This window comes from Orcinus orca, chromosome 16, assembly GCF_937001465.1.
Source record: "Orcinus orca chromosome 16, mOrcOrc1.1, whole genome shotgun sequence".
Classification (NCBI taxonomy): domain Eukaryota; kingdom Metazoa; phylum Chordata; class Mammalia; order Artiodactyla; family Delphinidae; genus Orcinus; species Orcinus orca.
The window spans coordinates 83944794-83963361 of record NC_064574.1 but is presented as its reverse complement, the minus strand read 5'-3'; the positions used below and the strand labels follow the sequence as shown (position 1 = coordinate 83963361).

Genomic DNA, 18568 nt, shown 5'->3' with positions numbered 1-18568 from the left:
GTTTAAGCTTGTTTGTTCATCCAGCTACTGAACTGCTGCCACTCACCAGCTGGTCTGGCTGTCTCCACCCTGCCCCCACCCTTTTTACAAAGGTATATGTGGTTTTCCTTAACCATCAAGAGACTGCTCCCTCTCCACCTTTCTCCCCAGGCCCCCCCCTCCCCAAGACAAGTACAAGAGTTCATGGTTACTGCTGCTCGGAAAAGGCCTCTGTGAAAAGAGCTGTCTTCTCATAAAGCAGAGATCATCAGGGAGTGGTGGTGTCTACTCCTCGTGACTAACTCGTTCCTCCAAACAAATGCTTATGCCAGGTCCTGAATAGGTGCCGGCTAAGAGGTGGATCCTACAGTGTTTCTGTTCAGGTATCGGCTACTGTAGAGTGGGACAAGAGAGAAGGGTCACATGGTGTTCTAGCTGTTCAGGGGAGGGGTGGGGCCTGGGAAGGCTGCACAAAGGAGAGGGTCTGGCTGAGGTTCAAAGGTTCAGGAAGAGTCACCCAGGAGAGGGTGGAGGGTGTAACAAGTACAAAGAGCAGAGATGTGAGAGAGCTGGTCTAGTGAGGAAACTCAAGTCGTGTGGGGCTGGAACATGATGCTGGGAGAAGGAAGATGTGCAGGAGAGGAGTCTGATGAGGCCAACTAGATCCCGGGCCAGATGTGTAAGGCCTCCTAAGGTGCATCCTAAGAGCCATGGGGGCTATGGAGGGTGTTAAACAGGAGACAACGTGGCCAAGTTTGTTCTGTAGGAGATCACTCCAGTGCAGGTATGGAGCATGAATCTGGAAGTGGAAGCCTTGTGAGGAGGCTGCTGTGATCCGGGCGAGCAGCGCAGGGCAGAGGAGAGATCTGGAGAGAACTTGGTGACAGGTTGCAAGGAGAGGTGGGAGAGTGGAGGAGAAGGGAGCTGCGGAGAGCAGGAGGTCTAGGATGGAAGGTGAGAAGCTGAGGCGCTTTGTGCTTGAGGTTCTCTCTCTGGATCCTATCGCTTGACCTCCGGGGATCCCCTGGTCGTAAAATCTACAGGAGTGCTGAGATTTCCTAAGCCTTGGCCTAAGAAGCTGCAATTTATAGGTTTGTTCTGTCTTTACAAGAGACATGGGGTGGTATCTATCAGCCTCTCTACCCACTCTCATGGTGGGACGGGGACACGCATGTACAGTGTGGGTATCTGCTCTGCACCAACTGGACTCCCTGAGACCAGCTTACTGAACAATCTGATGCTGAGACAGATGTATTCTCTCCAACACCAAACCCCACCTGTGGGCAGTACTACATCTGGCACCAGCCCTACCTGAGAGGGGGAAGCAGGTTAAATAGTCAGTGGTTACTGAGATTCTTCTGTGGAGCCCCGAAGTATAAAACAGGGCCTCTGCCTGCCTACCTACCTACCTATCTATTTACCTGCCAATTTATCTATTTAATTAATGTGGATCCACAAAGCACTGTGGACTGGAGAGGGCTTTGTGGAGACAGCAGGACAAGAGGTGAAGAGGATGGTCCAGGTGAAGGCACGTGCATGAGCAGAGGCAGGCACGTGGAGGACCTGGTCTGGTCTGTGAGAAATCAGGAGGCAGAGGCCAGATTTCTTTCTTTTGAAAGAGTGTCAAAGGCCTGGGCTCTAGAAGCCACTGCAGGTTCTAACTGGGTGATGTGAAGGAACAGCAAGGCTGACAACATTATAGGGCATACTGGAGGGAGGAAAAGAGAGTCAGGAGACTGAGTGCAGGAGGCCACAGCTACAGTCCAGAGTGAAAGTCCGACCAGGTGAAGTGGGGAGATAAGAGATTCTGAAGAAATTCTTCCATATGGCTAGATTTAGACGAAAAAACCCAAACAACCCTAAGTCATCACAGGCTATGAGAAAAATCTGTCAGTCAAGGAATCCTTGGGAAGAGTGTTCAAAGAAATGCTGACACCCACTTGTAGGAGCGCAAAGAAGGGAGCCTTTAAAGCAATGTGGAGGTAAAACGGTTAATGTTTGTATATGTTAGCTTCATATGTAACAGAGCAGAACTCCCGCAATTTAATTGAAAGGTTAAAATTTGATTTTAAAATAATAGCGTGGAGGGGGCTTCCCTGGTGGCACGGTGGTTGAGAATCTGCCTGCTAATGCAGGGGACACGGGTTCGAGCCCTGGTCTGGAAAGATCCCACATGCCGCAGAGCAGCTAGGCCCGTGAGCCACAACTACTGAGCCTGCGAGTCTGGAGCCTGTGCTCTGCGACAAGAGAGGCCGAGATAGTGAGAGGACGCGCACCGCGATGAAGAATGGCCCCCGCTTGCCACAACTAGAGAAAGCCCTCGCACAGAAACGAAGACCCAACACAGCAAAAATAAATAAATCAATTAATAAAATAATAGCGTGGAAAGAAGAAGTATCAACTCTCAAAGACTCAGATATGGCATCGTTTATTAAATACCTGCTATATACTACTTACTGTACTGGGTGCTTCACACCCATCATCTTGTCAATCCCTAACCCCCTGCACAGAGGCAAGTGAGTCACAGACAAGAATCTAAGGCTCCTGCAAGGGAAGTGACTTTTCTGGGCTGTATCTCCGTGGATGGAGGAGAGAGGCAGGACCACACAGATCATGAAGCTCATAGCACCACCTCTATCTGAAAGAAATGCTTTTTTCCCCAGCTTCATACCTTTAAATTTTATGCAAATTTTAACACAAAACGAAGCTGACAGTGAAAGTGTTGACAGCAGGTGCAAAAAATGAGTATGACTCTGAAACAAGGTAAGCCATGTCAGAACCGCTGCTGGGGAAATCTCCCAGCAGCACTTGCAGCAGAGCCAGTGAGCTGCTTCCCTGCAGCCTCTGTCCACATGGCATTTCTGTGTGGAACAAAGTGGCGCAGTCTGCTCCAGACCTACTGCTTCGGTCCTGTCTGCCTGTCTGCAGGGCTGCCACAGCTTCGATGGCACTCTTGGAACACAAACAGCACCCCAGACACCCTGAGAGGGCACAAAAGGGGGACAGGTGCACAATTAGAAAGAGTAGGCTTGTGCTGGAAAAAGCCAGTCTCATCTAAGCCCTTATTCTTGCAGAAGAATGGCACTTCGGGCCTAACAACTGATAAAGAAATAAAGGACTCACAAACAGTACAATATGAGAACCATGACAGACAGAAAGGCCACTGGCCTTCCTTGGGCCTCAGGTTCAAAGTACTTCCCCTCCAGCCATTGTCCCCTGCTATTATTTCAAGGCTGACCTTGGGCCTATGACCAGGTGTGCACCCAGCTGGGGTGCTCCAAAATGGGACCAGTGAATGCCGGAAATACTCTCATCCAAGGTCTATGTTTCCAGTGGGTAGGGGTTGCTGTTTCTTAAAGACAAAGCCAAACAAAAGCAAACCAAAACAAACCAGATCCTGTTCTGTTCTATGACGTTCGTTCCTAAGAAAACCTAACTAGCGGCCCAGTTTAAGTAAAATATTGGTATAACACACACACACACACACACACAAGTGGGGCCTGCCCACCCAACAGTTTCAGGGTACTCTGATGTAATTATAAGGTGTGGAAAGCTGAAAATGATTTTATTTTGTATTAGCATTATTTCTAAACTGTCAAGGTGTTCACTTCAGGGCAAACACATATTACTTAGAGACTGCTGAACATGCACTTCCACGCACCAATCAAGGAGTCACCAAGGATTCCCCTGCCCTCTGAACACTATGTGCTCTTACTGTATGTGCAGCACAGGCAATGAATGCCTCCTACATTCACTAAAGGTGAGCATGAGATAAATTTTATTGCTAGTGATATAACTGCATTCTTTTGGCTTTCTTGCCATTTTTCTAAGCTTTCCACTATAAAGGAGAAAAAAAGGGACATCCATGGGGAAAAAAGGGAATGAATGCAAGATCCAGGCCACGATTTAAAGGCCCATATACAGGGAGTTCCCACGTGGTCCAGTGGTTAGGACTCCTCACTCTCACTGCCAAAGGCCAGGGTTCGATCCCTGGTCGGGGAACTAAGATCTTGCATGCCGTGTGGCTTGGCCAAAATAAACCATAAAAAAATAAAAACAAAGGTCAATATACAGTTTTTGGTAGACTATAGCAACAACAAGCACTTATAAAGGCATTGTTCCAAGCGCTTGTCACTACACCCACAATCAGGATCCTCAGATTAGAAAGAAATTACTAAGAACCAGTCTGGAATCTGGCCATTCAATTGCTAATACTGAGGGTTAAGAGCGAAACAGCTTAATCCTCTTCCGGGTGTGTCTGTCATTACTTCACTCTGCATTTGCTGTCCACAATCCTGGAAGCATTACGCAGGACTTCCCAGGAAAGAGTCTGCCCAGGGAGGGGGTTATACATGCAGAGGCCATACGGGTTACTGAAGCAGAACCCAATAAAAACCAGAGCAAGGGGATACTGGGGTGTGAAGGAGTTAGATAAATAGTTTCTTGTTCACCTCCTGGTTCCTGCAGAGCCAATGCGTTCCTCTCTTACATACAATGGTATACCACACAATCCTCTGCCCCACCCTCAAAGCAAGACTACACATATTCCCAACTAGCAGGCCACCAGATTTTGCAACTGTACTTCTGTAATTAACTGTGATTTCTATCTTCCACCTAGCCCCTATCTTGATATCGAAGGTGGTGGAGTTTCCTCCCAAGTTCAGAGATGGGCACTCCAGTTTGGGCTTGCCTGACTGCACGCCCACTGAAGCCAAAGAAGGCTGGCCTTGGCCTCCCTGAGAGGGCCAGAATCTGCGCTTATCTGTGAGGCTCTGAGGCCCTCTGCTGACTGCCTGCTGTAACTGTCAGTTCCTCACTAGACCAGTAAGAAAATGGTCCTCAGAAACCCTCCCATCTCACTGCCATCTACAAGGCTTTCAATTTACTGAAAACACCCACATGCAGAGAAATACGCAATACAGCTTTATGTCATCTGAGCTCACGCAACGTAAATATTTTTATCCACATTTAATAAACAGCATCTACAGAATATTAAGGCTTGTGCCCAGTCTCAGGACAGGAACTAACATGGTCAAGATCTGCCCGAGATATCCTCCGACCAGCATCGCAGCCTCACCAAGTATGTACAGTTAATCTCATTCTACAGATGAGCACAGTGAGATTCAGACAGATTAAGGCAACCTGGGCTCCCCGCACAACCTGGTGGTCAGGAGACCGGCTCTGGGCAGATGTGGGTGGTCTGCCTCAGCCACTCACTGAATGGTGACCGTGGGCGAGCAGCTCATCTCCCAGCTTTAGTTTCCTCGTCTATGAAGGAGAGATAACAGAGTTACAGGACTGAATGAGACGCTGTACTTCTAGTACCCACAGGGTGGCGGCACCCAGCAGTAGACTAATAGATGTTTTAGCTGCTGCTCTGCCATCGCTATCATCACAGCCTGGGCCTCCAGGCCTCACGCCTGCCAAACACAGCTGCAGGAAAACCCTGCCCCATGGTGGGGGGGGGCGGGGGGGGGGGGGTCTAGAGCAATAACTTGAGTCGGAGAGGCCCCCTCATACAGAAGGTGGCAGAGCCTATTTTTGGACAGCAGGTTACCAAGTGAGAGCTGGTTTCTCTCACTTAAAAGGCAAAGGGAAATCGAGAGAACTGACAGAGCAATGAGCGCATTAAAGAACCAAAACCCAGGTCCGTAGACACTGCTGAGGAAACTGAGGATGCTGCAGGTGAGCGGAGGATGAGCACCTGAAAACAACATGGGCAGTATGGTTGGCTTCCAGTTACTTTCCAATAACCCTGACCACACAGGGATTGGAACCCTGGGAAGAGCAACAGGGAAATTTATGGGAGCCACAAGTATAGAATATTGAAAAGACTTAGTAAAGTTGCCAAATCTAAGAGTAGGAGAAATGAGATACACAGTGGGATGAATAATAATAACAGCTAACATTCACTGAGTGCCCATGGACTAAACATCTTACTTATATTAGGTCATTCAATCCTTATAGCCAATCTCTCAGGAGGGGGCTATTCTCCTCCCTATTTTCACAGTAGGGGAAACTGAGACAGAGGGTGAAGGGGGCTGTGTAAGGCCACACGACTAGCTGGTGGAGGGGCTGGGATTTGAACGCAGGCAGTGGCAGTGCTGTTCCAGCCAGCCCCAGTGAAGAGTGCTGGACTACAACCTGCTTTGCCACTGTCTAGTGACTCTGGGCAAATTCTTTCGCCCCAGAATGGTGCAGCACAGAGAAAATACTATATAAACAAATGGTGTATTTATTGATACATTAAAGACATGTATTTGGTGGAGCAGACTGTTAGGAAGCCAGAACTTGGGCGAGGCCTCCCAGTATTGGGAGAGCTGACCGGAGAGCCCCTTGACAGTTCTCCTTGCCTCCAGTTCCTGGGAGTTGAAGTCTTCACCAGATGCGCAGTTATTTGATAAGGCCTTAGCTCCAGGCGCTATGGCAACAGACCACAAAATCAAACCACTGAAATCAAGCAAGTGAAAGAACATTCCTGTTGTGGAATCTGCCAGTGGAATGTGCTGTTGCAGGATACAATTAAAAAAAAAAGAAAAGGAAAAAAAGCCACCAGGAGAATGAGAGTATTAGTGTGAGTGTGTGCATTTTAAACAACTGGTCTTACAGAAACAGGAACAGGAGTGTCTTTAGAATTGCCCTTGGGGACATAGAACCTGAGCAGCTAGACCATCACACTGATAAAGAGCCAGCCCTCCCAACACACTTGGATGGATAAAGCCAGAACCTCAACTGTCCACAAAGCACGTTGGCCCGCTCATACCCACCTTTCTGCTGAGCTGTGAGAGCCCCAGGGCAGGGAGCACGGTGGCTCCGCCATCACTCTAAGGATGAAAGCAGCAGCGCTAACTGCACTGCATTGCTTGTGTGTGGCTGAGCTGCATCCTTACGCGGTCTTCTTACTGCCCTCCCTGCCTTCAATCTCTTCTCACTTTCAGTCCTTTTTTCAAACTGCTGCCAGAATAATCTTGTGAAAACCTTTATTTGATCATATCATCCCCTTTCCCACCCTGGATGGACCTGCTATTGTTAACAAGAAGACGCCCACACTCTTCCCACAAGGACTGTCCCCTTCACCAAATGGCTCACCACCGGCCACCGCCCCACCCTTCCCTCAGAAACACACCTTAAATATGCTGTGTCTTCTTCTGGGAGGCCTCTCCCCACTCCTCTGCCCTAGCTACCCAGCAGCCTTCCAGGTCCAATCCTAAAGTCACTTCTATAATGTTTCCTCAACTCTCCCAGGCAAAACCAGCAGTCCCCTCTCATCACTCCCTCGCCAGCTGACACGCCAGGCTCTGAGGCTCTCCCATGCAGGCAGGATCGGTGGTGCCTGGCTCTACTCTGGCTCTGACAGCTTCCCTAAGTGGTAGGCCTGCATATCCGACTGGCTCTTCAACACTTCCGCCTGGAGGTCTAAAAGGCATCACAGACACGTCTGAAACACAAAGTTTGATCCCCTCACCTCCCCACAAAGCTGTTCTTAGTCTCCTCTGTATCACTAAGGGACACCACCACCCACTAGCTGCGCAAGCAAAAACCCTGGATTCCTCCTTTTTCTTCACCCCCCCCCCCCAACTTATCCCACCAGCCAGTCCTCTCAGCTCTACCTCAAACCCACCCACTCTCATGTTTCCCGAAGCCTAAATCCAGAATCACTGCTAGCCTGGAACCTGTAGTGCTGGAAGAACCAGAATCTAAACCAAAAATAAATAAATAAATAAAATTTAAAAAAAGGATGCTACAAAGGTGACCAAAGGTGACAAACTCCCTGAGCCAACAGCAACCAGGATGGAACACGTGCGCCCACTCTCACAATGATGGGTTCACAGGCACATCCGATGTATGTATGTATGTATGTATTTATTTATTTATGGCTGCGTTGGGTCTTTGCTGCTGTGCGCGGGCTTTCTCTAGTTGTGGCAAGCGGGGTCTACTCTTTATCACAGTGCGCGGGCTTCTCATTGCAGTGGCTTCTCTTGTTGCGGAGCAGGGGCTCTAGGCTTCAGCAGATGTGGCACGCGGGCTCAGTAGTGGCTCGCAGGCTTAGCTGCTCCGTGGCATGTGGGATCTTCCCGGACCAGGGCTTGAACCTGTGTCCCCTATATTGGCAGGTGGATTCTTAACCACTGTGCCACCAGGGAAGCCCCTATCGGTTTGTTTTGGTTCTTCTCATGCTGTTTCTTTACTCCAGCAGCTTCTCTCCTCACGGCAGGGACCATCAAGAAACGCCTGCACTAAAATGCAAGCACAACTGTCCACTCAGAGAAGGACAACTGAGACCACAGTGGGTGTCACGCTGCCAGGACAAACTCTGTACCGATGTGCTGGCCTATACTTGCTTTTGCTCAAATCTGGACTCCGAAAATTCCTGTTTTGTCTTGAAATCCTCCGGAATCACCTCAAAGGCTACTTCACAAAGCAGCCCTTCAAAGGTGTCAGTGCCTCTCTGAAGGGCAGCCAGGCAGCATGTGTCACTGTTCAGCCTGGGGCAGCCAGTCTCTGTGCTGAAGAACAGATGACATTTTTCCTTTTAAAATAAGCAGCATGTACTGGAGGAAAGATAACCATATACAATCCTGGAAAGAAATCTGGAACTATGTCTTAAGAGTCTTAAGAAAATTGATTCTCTTGGGCCCAGGAGTCCTACTCTAGAGATCTATCCTCATGAATAATTCTAAAAAAGAGAAGGCTTTACATACAAGGCCGTGCACTGCACTGTTTGCAGCAGCAAAAAGCGGAAAGCCTCCTGCATTTCCAGCTCAGGGGTGCATAGGAATAAGCTGAAGCACATCTGATTGATGGAATGACAGCCACCCATGACACATGTTTACACATGGTTAGAGAATGCAAAAAGTGCTTACGTTATGTTGAGTAAAGAAGCAAGGCACAGCAGTGTACATATGGAATGACTACAATCATATGGCAAAAAGCAAATGCCAGCCTGCAAGCTAAAGGTGCAGCACCACATGGCAGAGCAGAGGATCAAAGCAATCTGTGTGACCCTGAGAAAGTCCTGGCCTCTCTGCTTCCGCAGAAAACGGGGAAACAAAAACAAAACAAAAACGGAGAAAACAAGTACCTGGCAGGATTTCTGTAAACATAAATGAGAAATGTGTGTGCTCAATAACCAACAGCTGCTGTTCTTACGCAGCAACAAGAGAGCCTGGTGGTGCTGCCTCACTCCTCATCACACCCTGAGCAGGTACCACATTATCCCCACTCTCCCTGTAAAGACTCCAAGGTCACAGGCACTCAGGCACTGTGATGTTAACTGCTTCACTAGAACTTTCTAAACAGACACTCGAGCCTCAGTCCTGGCTCTGCCATTTACAGGTGTGCACTTAACCCCTGAGCCTCAGTGTCCCCATTTGGTAAACTGGGAATGATGATGATGCCTTTCAGGGTTACTCTGAGGACTGGTAAGAGTTTTCAGAGTGCTGAGCACAGCAGTAGATAATCAATGAGCGATACAGTTATTATTGGGGGATGTGGGTGGCAATCATATTAGTGTCTTGGGATAGAATCTGTACAAAGCTCATGATTAGCCGAGCAGAGTTTATAGCCTAATTACTCTGGCCATTACCACAGAGAGAAGTGAGAGACAGGATTTTCTAACTTAATTCCGGATGGGGACAGGGGTAGTTTTTGTTTAAAGAAAAATTGCAGGGCTTCCCTGGTGGCACAGCGGTTAAGAATCTGCCTGACAATGCAGGGGACATGGGTTCGAGCCCTGGTCCGGGAAGATCCCGCACGCCGCGGGGCAACTAAACCCATGTGCCACTACTACTGAGCCTGCGCTCTAGAGCCCGCGAGCCACAACTACTGAGTCTGCATGCCACAACTACTGAAGCCCGCGCGCCTAGAGCCTGTGCTCCGCAACAAGAGAAGCCACTGCAACGAGAAGCCCACACACCACAACGAAGGGCAGCCCCCGCTTGCCACAACTAGAGTAAGCCCACGTGCAGCAACGAAGGCCCAAGGCAGCCAAAAATAAATTAAAAAAAAAAGAAAAACTGCAACACTATGATATGACAAGTGACATATGGTGAGAAGGCCGCCATGGCTGAGTTAAGGCCTAGATAAAAGTAGACAGTGATGTGTGAAGAACAAGTGGGCAGAGAAGCAGTTCAGCCTGGCCAGTGTTTGGCTCTGATTTGTGATGGCCGAACATGTGTTTCCATTAGCTGGGCTTTCTAAGTGGGAGTCTGCATTAAAAAAAAAAATCCTGAGGGACTTCCCTGGTGGCACAGTGGTTAACACTCTGCGCTCCCAATGCGGGGGCGCCCGGGTTCGATTCCTGGTCGGGGAACTGGATACCATGTGCATGCTACAGCTGGGAGTTTGCATGAAGCAACTAAGGAGATCACGTGGAGCAACAAAGGAACCCTTGAGCTGCAACTAAGGGGCTCACCTGCCACAACCAAGTCCCAGCACAACCAAATAAACTAAAAAAAAAAAAAATCCTGAGGTTGAAACTACTTCCAGACTTTGTTATCCCTGACCTGCTTGTGCAGGAGCACCAGCCACCACTCCTGTTGTACAACGCTCCCTGGGGTTTCTGGAAATTCCAGCTTGGCTTACGTCGGTGGCAGCGAAGATCACCCCGAGTGGTCGTGTAGCGTCCCCAAGTTGCCCTCAGGCCTGGGTGCCTGTGCCCCGCCTATGGAGCAGAGGGGGAGAAAGGGGGCACTACTGATTTCTTAACAGCTATTCCAATGGGCTCCCAAGCAACATCTGTCCAAAAGGCACCTCACAAATAGGAAGGAAGAACGAAGCTTTTACTTTTGCATGGTTCCTTCCTTTAGCAAATCAAATGGTGCGCCTTATTTATTTATTTTTTTTGAGGTGGCTAAAGAAGTCAATGAAACACCTTGCTTAGCTCCCCCAAGAAGGAAAAGTGGGCTCCTGCTGGGGCCATCTGCACTGCTCCCCACCCACAGGCCCCACACCCATTCCTGCCGAGGCGCATGTGGACGAGGCTGCTGGGGACTGCTGAGGTGAGTCCCACACCGGGCGAAGCCAGCTTCTGCTGGCCAGACCTCTGTCTCCCTTCCACCCGTGCCACTGGCTGCTCATGCCACACTCTGCTTCCTACAGCGAGCCAGACCACAGCAGAAAGAGGGGTGAGCCTTCATTCACTGGACTCGGGCTGTAGGAACCAAGGAAACACCCTGATTGTCACCCACTGCAGATGTGTGGACACGGGGTGGCTCCCCTGGTGGAGGTGGCTTGAGATGAAAAGGAGTACAGTGACCTTCAACAGCCACTCCTCCTCTGTGCCCCACAGGCTCCCTGACCTCCTCTGCCTTCAGAACTAGATGCGACTAATGTTAGGAGAGGGGGACCCCCACTGGCCCCTGTCTGGGGTCTGGGCTCTTTTGTGGGCCTGGGCCTACTCCTCCCCTCCCCATAGGCCACCAAGGTTGAAGGACCCAGGGTGCAAGGAAGGACTTTTTTAAGTCTGGGAGAGCAGGGCCACAGAAACTGTTCTGTTACTGGACACTAAGGAATGTACACTAAACATTACTACTTTGAAAATACAGCCAGCTACAAGATGAACTCCACAGGGGCGAATTCTATTACCTTTCCTCTTTCCACCCAAAATCAAAAGGACAAAGTGACGAGCTGAAAATGAGAGGGAAGGTATGCAGTGGGAGGGAAATAAACAGCCAAAAGCTGAACCTGACAGAAGTCATGGTTCAGCCACTCTTCTCTCACAGTTGCATCCAAATGGCAAGTCACCAAGGCTGCAAACATCTATCTCAGGAGTAATTAAATCAAATTAATCTCAGGAAAAGAGCTTTAAATGTTCAAAGCCCCATTAATGCTCCTGCCTTGTAATTAAATACGTATGTTAAGAAGGCTTGGACAAAAGCAAAACATTTTCAAATGTGAATTCTTTACATTCACAGCATTATAATGCACTCTAAGTACTGATCTTGTAGAAAACTATGTAAAAAATTTAGTGAAGCACACTGTAAAAACATGGCAGAAAGAACGCAGATACAATCTCAGTCCATACTGAGCTTTAGAAAAATGTGCCTTGATAAACATCTTCACTTTTAAGGCTCCACATAAGTTATCCAGTGATAATCTCCACTTAGTTTTTTAACTCTCCCTGATCCTCGCCCCTCTGGATCCTGAGGCGGCAGCCCTCACATGCATCTTGGAAAAGTTCTTTGCTTCTGCTCTCCTGGGATCTTCTACTTTACTTCCTTGTTCGTGTCAATCTTCCAGGGTTAACCTTCTCTTTGATAATCAACCATGAAAGAGACTGGTCACCCCAACATACTGTGTGTCTTGAAGGGAAGGTATCCAATCTTCCATTTCTAAAAAAGCGTGTACTTGTCAAAAATCTCAAGAACACTACTGCTGCCACGTGGTCTCTGAACAGCTCTTGACTCCTTTGTCAAAGTGCTCTCACCTCACAGAACCTCATTTGCTTCTCACAGCCACCCTGAGAGAAGGTGGAATAGGAATTACACGTCCATCTTTCTGATGAGGAGAGTCAGAGTAAAAGACTTGCTGACAGTCACACAGTAAGCAGTTTACAGTCTGAATGTTATCAGTTCTCTGATTAAGTGCTACTGGTTAGAACCGCTGGTGCCTCCAGGAAAGGCTGTCACAATGTAGACCAAATCATCTACAAAAGGCTCCCATGATTTGTCTAAATTGCTTGGTTCTGTTGCAACTGTAGTTATCAATTCTTTCTTAAAAAATACTGTGAGTTGGAGTTATGGACTGAATGTCTGTGTCCTTGGATAACTCATACATTGAAATCCTAACCCCCAATGTGATGGTATTAGGAGGTAGGGCCTTTGAAGGCCATGAGGGTGGAGTGCTCATGAATGGGATTCATTATAAGGAGAGACAGGAGAACCTGTTCCTTCTGCTCTTTGTCATGTAATGATATATAGAGAAGATGTCCATCTGCAAACCAAGAAGAGGGCCCTCACCAGAACTCAATCTGCCAGCACCTTGATCTTAGACTTCCCAGCCTCTAGAACTGTAAGAAGTAATGCTGGTTGTTTAAGCCACCCGGTCTATGGTAATTTGTTATAGCAGCCTGAGCTAAGATGGCTGAGTTTGGAAAACTTAACAAAGTTTTCAGAGACAGGGATATCTGTGGTAAAGGAATTTTACCTATAGAAGATCTTAAAAAACAAAAGCAGAAGCCCTGATTATTCCAACTGGATTCATTACCATGGTCAACTGAATATATCTGTCAGGAATACCAGGTTGCAAATCAAAACCTTGAAATTAAGGGAAGAGGCAGAGTTTTCAGAAACCAAAGAAAGAGTATACTCGTATCTAATTTTTGGACAAAGATACTGTGGAAGGATTGTCACACTGACACCAGTGGATCTAAATGACATTTTAAAGTTTCTTCTAGGTCCAAAAGTCTGTGTGAAGCTCCTCTGCCCCTTGAAAGATTCTAAGGTAAGTAGATCTCACTCCAGAGGAGGAAGCCAAGTGATCCAGCAACATCATTTCAGAGAAGACTGAAGTAGAGAAACCAAATGCCTTAAATGAGGAGGAATCAAGAACAGTAAAAACCTCGTCTTTTGTTTATTTCCCAAGTCCGAGGGGAGGGAGAAGATAAATGGACCTACCCACATTTTCAAGGACATAAAGATTGAAGGTGCTGTCTCAGAATTTTACTAATATCCCTTCCTTCAATCCTCAGATAGCCCGGAGAGAATGTCATCATATCCATTTCACATATGAGGAAACCATGTTACTTAGAAATTGAAGGACTTGCCTAGTTTACATAGGTTATGCCCAGGATTCTCAAAGTTACACTACAATTAACTTCCTATCATACTCTTTCCCCTGTTTTCTAGCAGGAAAAAACAGCTGTTCTGACAATTTTACTTATGTCTGATAAAAGGTCCTGGCTTTTGGAAATGAAACTAAAGAGATGACTGGAGCAGTAAATAAATATCAGAGAACAGATCTTTGTTCAATGAACAAAGTCTTTGTGTTCTGTTCCCTGAGAAAACTTAATATTTATTTAATTTAATTTATTTATTTTATTTTTGGCCTCACCGGTGGCATGCAGGATATCTTAGTTCCCCGACCAGGGATCGAACCTGTGCCCCCTGCATTGGGAGCATGGAGTCTTAATCACTGGACCGCAGGGAAGTCCCCAAAACATTTATTTTAATGTCAAAAGTTTTTGCCTAGTGAATTTCACTTACTTCTGACACAGCTCCAGGTCTAACAGACGGAGGGAGCACTTCAGTTCAAGTGAAGAAAATGGAACTTCACTGTCTACATTGTCTGAAGCTCTGCCAAGCTTTCCTGGAAGAGTCACGAGAGTATTCTTAACAGAAGACATTCCTGCTTCCAGTCCTGGATTCCTACAGCTGGCCAGCGAGGGCACCAGGCTTTCATTTTGCTGTTAAAAGCACAGAATTGTGTAAAACCGAGATAATTCTGGCAATGCTTACCTTCTTTCAATTATTTTTATATTGAGAGAAAAAGTAGAGTAAAAAGCTATGAAAAGTATAAGCAGACGGTAAATGAAGTAGGGTGAAACCTACTTAATATGACACATTCACATATTCAGAAACTATGAAGAAAGAGAAGGAGGAGCTACCGACCCGTTCATTCCAAACAGACTAAACGTCAGGGGAAAAAGTGGTCAGCTGAAGCTCAGAATTCTATGCTGGGGTAGTTTTTGTTTTTTAAATCTCTGTGGACACCGGTCAAAGAAAAAAAAATACGTGTACATGCTGAGAAATACAAAAAGGCCTAATGAGTGAAAGCCTGTGTTTCATTTCAGAAAAAAGCTCACACTGCACCCATTTTACCTTGCTTTTTACACTCGACAGTGCACTTCTTGGAGAGATTTCCTGATCAGTACTTATAGATCTTTCTTATATATATATATTTTTTGGAATGGGTTATGAAAAATTTTGCTGGTTACTCTAGCAGTGGGCCAATTCTCAATTTATCCATCTTACTTTCTTATCAACAAAAGAGTTGTTTTTTTAAAAAATTTATTTATTTTTATTTATTCTATTTTTGGTTGCCTTGGGTCTTTGTTGCTGCACACAGGCTTTCTCCAGTTGCGGCGAGCAGAGGCTACTCTTCGCTGTGGTGCGCGGGCTTCTCATTGCAGTGATTTCTCTTGCTGCGGGGCACAGGCTCTAGGCACGCGGGCTTCAGTAGTTGCGGTGCATAAGTTTCAGTAGTTGTGGCTCACAGGCTCTAGAGCGCAGGCTCAATAGTTGTGGTGCACGGGCTTAGTTGCTCCACGGCATGTGGGATCTTCCCACACCAGGGCTTGAATCCATATCCCCTGCATTGGCAGGCGGATTCTTAACCACTGCACCACCAGGGAAGCCAAAAAGCGTTGCTTTTGATAAAGTATGACTCAGGCTCCTAAATGAAGACAACAGTCAACATTACTATGCAGATCGCTGTTTTTTTTCAGATCGCTGTTTTTTAATCATGTTTTTTTTTTTGCTGGGCTGTGCAGCTTGCAGAATCTTAGTTCCCTGACCAGGAATTGAACCCAGGCCCCGGCAGTGAAAGTGCTGAGTCCTAACCACTGGACGGCCAGGGAATTCCCAGATCACTGCTTTTTAAAGTAAAAATTTAAGAGATTCTGAATTCAAATGTTGACTGAGAGACCAGAAAAACAAACAAATGAAAACATTCGAAGAACTGGATTAAGGAAACAACCTTTCTTCCTTAAGTGGATCTGCCGTGGCTCCATCCCTCATGTCAAGACCTTAAGACAAAATAAGTTCCTGGGATGTAGCACCACCACCAGGACCACTCATGCCCACTGGGAGAGCTGGGGGCGTGGAACTGGAAGGAGTGCCTGCCCTCCCATGCGGCCTGCTTCAGCAGCGTGCTGGTGTGTGAGATGTGGGAAAAGCGAGAGGATTTACTTTCAGTTTTGAGAACCATGATTCATTCTCCCTACATTCTCTCAATTCTAGCTGCATTTTTAGTATTAAAAAAGAAAGAAAAAGAAAAGAGAGGCAGATCATGAAGCAGGGAACATAGAAGCCCACATCCTTTCAGTTCTACCATCAAATGATTAATAACTGCTCACTTTCGTGAAGCTGTTTTCTTTCCAAGAAAAATATAAGCTTTGTGTCCTCTCAAAATGGTTTTTCCTGCTTTTCAACAATTAAAAAACATTATTTCAAAGTAGTTTTCCTTTTCTCCTGGACTCAGGGTTGTAATTGCATGACAGCACACTTGAGTAAAATAATTTAGAAATGAAGCGTTCAAGAAAATGATACGTGAAGGGGCAGGTAACCCACGTTTGCAGAGCTCAACTGTCTTATGGTTTACTCTTACCTTTGAAGTCCCTTTCTACTTCCTCTTACTCTAGAAGACATGGTCAGTGTTCCTCAGAAGCTGGGCAGGCTTTTGATTAGAGATCAGTTTGCTAAGGTTCCCCAGGTGACATTAAAGGCGGCTCCAGCGGCATGAAATTCTCCTCTCCCTGAAGCAACAACGGGAAGAGGTGCTGTCCTCACCTCTCACAGAAACCACTACACCAGCTCACAGGGGCCGTCAACCAAACACGCCCTCGCATAAGCAGGGCTCCGTTCCACAGGGAAGAAGGGGGGCTGCTGGCCCCTGCCCTTTGGTAATGCTCTGCCGCCCAGTCTTTTGTACCTTAGGTAAGTGCACGTGCTCGTTCTGCCAAGCTTACATTTCCCAACAACACCGACGTGTCACATTTGCGCGAAGCTGGGATCTGGGGGCTGGAGGGAGACTTAACTCACGTAGGCAGACTCAGACCTGGAGGTGAAGGGCTGATGCCAGCACACGGCACATGGCCAAGCGAGGGCGGAAGCCGGTTCCCCGCAGTCTCTCTGCAACGCCTCTCCTGCCACGTTAACACAGTCCTGTCCGGCTCATACCGCCAGCGCACAAAGAGCTCGCTTTCAAAGGGGTTGTTCTGCCATGATAAGAGTTTTGGATGTTTCAAAGTTCCGACAGAAACGCACCCTATTCTCTAACCCTGTGCACAGACAGTGAGACTGGGGTGACCGATGTGATGTTAAGAGCACCTCCCCTCCCACCAACAGGGTCTCTGCTGGGTCGGCTTATGGTGAAGATCCACCTCTACCCTCAACAAACAGCACAGACACCGAGCAATTTTGCCTGACAGCAGTATTTTATTGTTATGACACCGTCTTGTGACCCACTTTACTCCCTGCTCCTTACTTCTCGGTTATAAGCAGTAATTAGTAATGTCAGTGTTCTGGCTGGATTGCTCCAGGCCCATTAATAATGCAAGAGCAGGAACAGGATGAATGCATAAATGTGCAACAGAGGTTTCAAGGTTAAAAGCAGTAATGGGGAGAGCTGGGGGGAGGCAGGCGGTGTTGGCAGAAGAGGAAAGCGTGTGTGTGTGTGGTGTGTGTGTATGGTGTGTGTGAGAGAGAGAGTGAGTGAGTGAGAGAGAGAGAGAGAGAGAGAGAAGCAGGGAGGGTGTGGGGGAGAGAGGTGATGGGGAGTTTTAAATTTAATTTTTAAAACGTCCAGCTTCCCTTTAGGGGCAGTATGTACGGCAAAGCACTTCTCAGTGTCCTTCATCAAGCTGAGTATAGTTTCTCCTCTCCTCTGGAGTGGACACATGCCTCTGGCCACCTGGTGGGGAGGGCGTCAGTGCTAAGTCTCAGGCACTGAAGAGTTACCAGTATATGAAATTGAGGTCAGAGGAAACTATGCCAGTATCTTTCAAACACCTTTCTGGTGTTTTAAATGACTGCTCTTATAAAAGGCAATGCCTGCTTGTTCAGCAAAACTGGTACCTTCCCACTTAAGCTTTTACAGGAAAGTCAAGACAAGTGATGCAGAACAGGTCCCGGTCTGGCAGCCAGGTACTCCTTCAGTGCAAGAGACAGAAGACGATGTTGTTGCAACTGCTTCCCCATCTCTGCAAATCTCCATCCCACCCTGTTTCCAAGGGGGGATTTCAAAAGGTACGATATCCAACATTCCTAAACAGATGTTTGTATTAGAACCGAATGACAGCAAACAAGCCTGCAAATTAGGAGTGGGAGAGGATGAGCATGGCTATCTGAAAAACATTTGCTTAGGAGATGGGGGAGGGGGCCCTGAAGCAAGGTGGACAGCCATCTGTGACTCCTGAGTTGTTTACAGCTACATTACCTTCTAAGCAGACACAACCTTTCACTTGTCCCTCACGTACCAAAAGTGAACTGCTTTACATACTAGGAAAGTAACAACTTTCTCTGCTGGTTTCACAACCAAAACCAGACATTTTAAAAGCCGGTGATAGCAATGCTTCGGTGAATCAGAACCCATCCTTACTTGTTAGTCAGAAATAGTCTCTGTGGGAAAAGGAAGCAGCTGGAAGCAGCCTTGAATCATAGTTACTGAAAGCTGTATCTATTCCCACGGGGCTCTGACTTCTGTGCCAAGGTTTTCTCACTGGCAGCATACGGTTCTGTGTGCTAGAGATGGGGCTCCTGCAGAAAGGCCAGCGAGAAGAAAGGCAGAGCTGCCAGAGTTCCAGCTCTTTCCACTGGCCACAAAATTGCATCACGTCACCTTCACCTACAACCTGAGGCAAAGCACTCCT

At 47.3% G+C, this 18568-nt stretch overlaps 1 protein-coding gene across 14 annotated transcripts in view; it reads right to left on the bottom strand.

Annotated features, from left to right (window-relative positions):
- Positions 1-18568, bottom strand: part of RNF216 (ring finger protein 216) — a 171209-nt gene that overhangs the window by 56967 nt on the left and 95674 nt on the right. Inside the window, exons 14-16 of one of the 14 annotated variants that reach the window (XR_007472025.1) lie at positions 16306-18006; positions 14184-15372; positions 6154-8486 (exon numbers count right to left, since the gene is read on the bottom strand). The exons of 7 other annotated variants lie outside the window; for them this stretch is intronic. Coding sequence is in view for 1 of the 7 variants with exons in the window: in XM_033426632.2 (XP_033282523.1) it covers positions 2433-2960 (528 nt within the window). In the remaining 6 variants the exon portion in view is untranslated. Of the gene's footprint in view, positions 1-149; positions 2961-6153; positions 8487-14183; positions 15373-16305; positions 18007-18568 lie in introns of those variants that run through there. 6 more of the 14 variants (XR_007472026.1, XR_004482821.2, XR_004482822.2 and 3 more) reach the window with 6 other exon arrangements.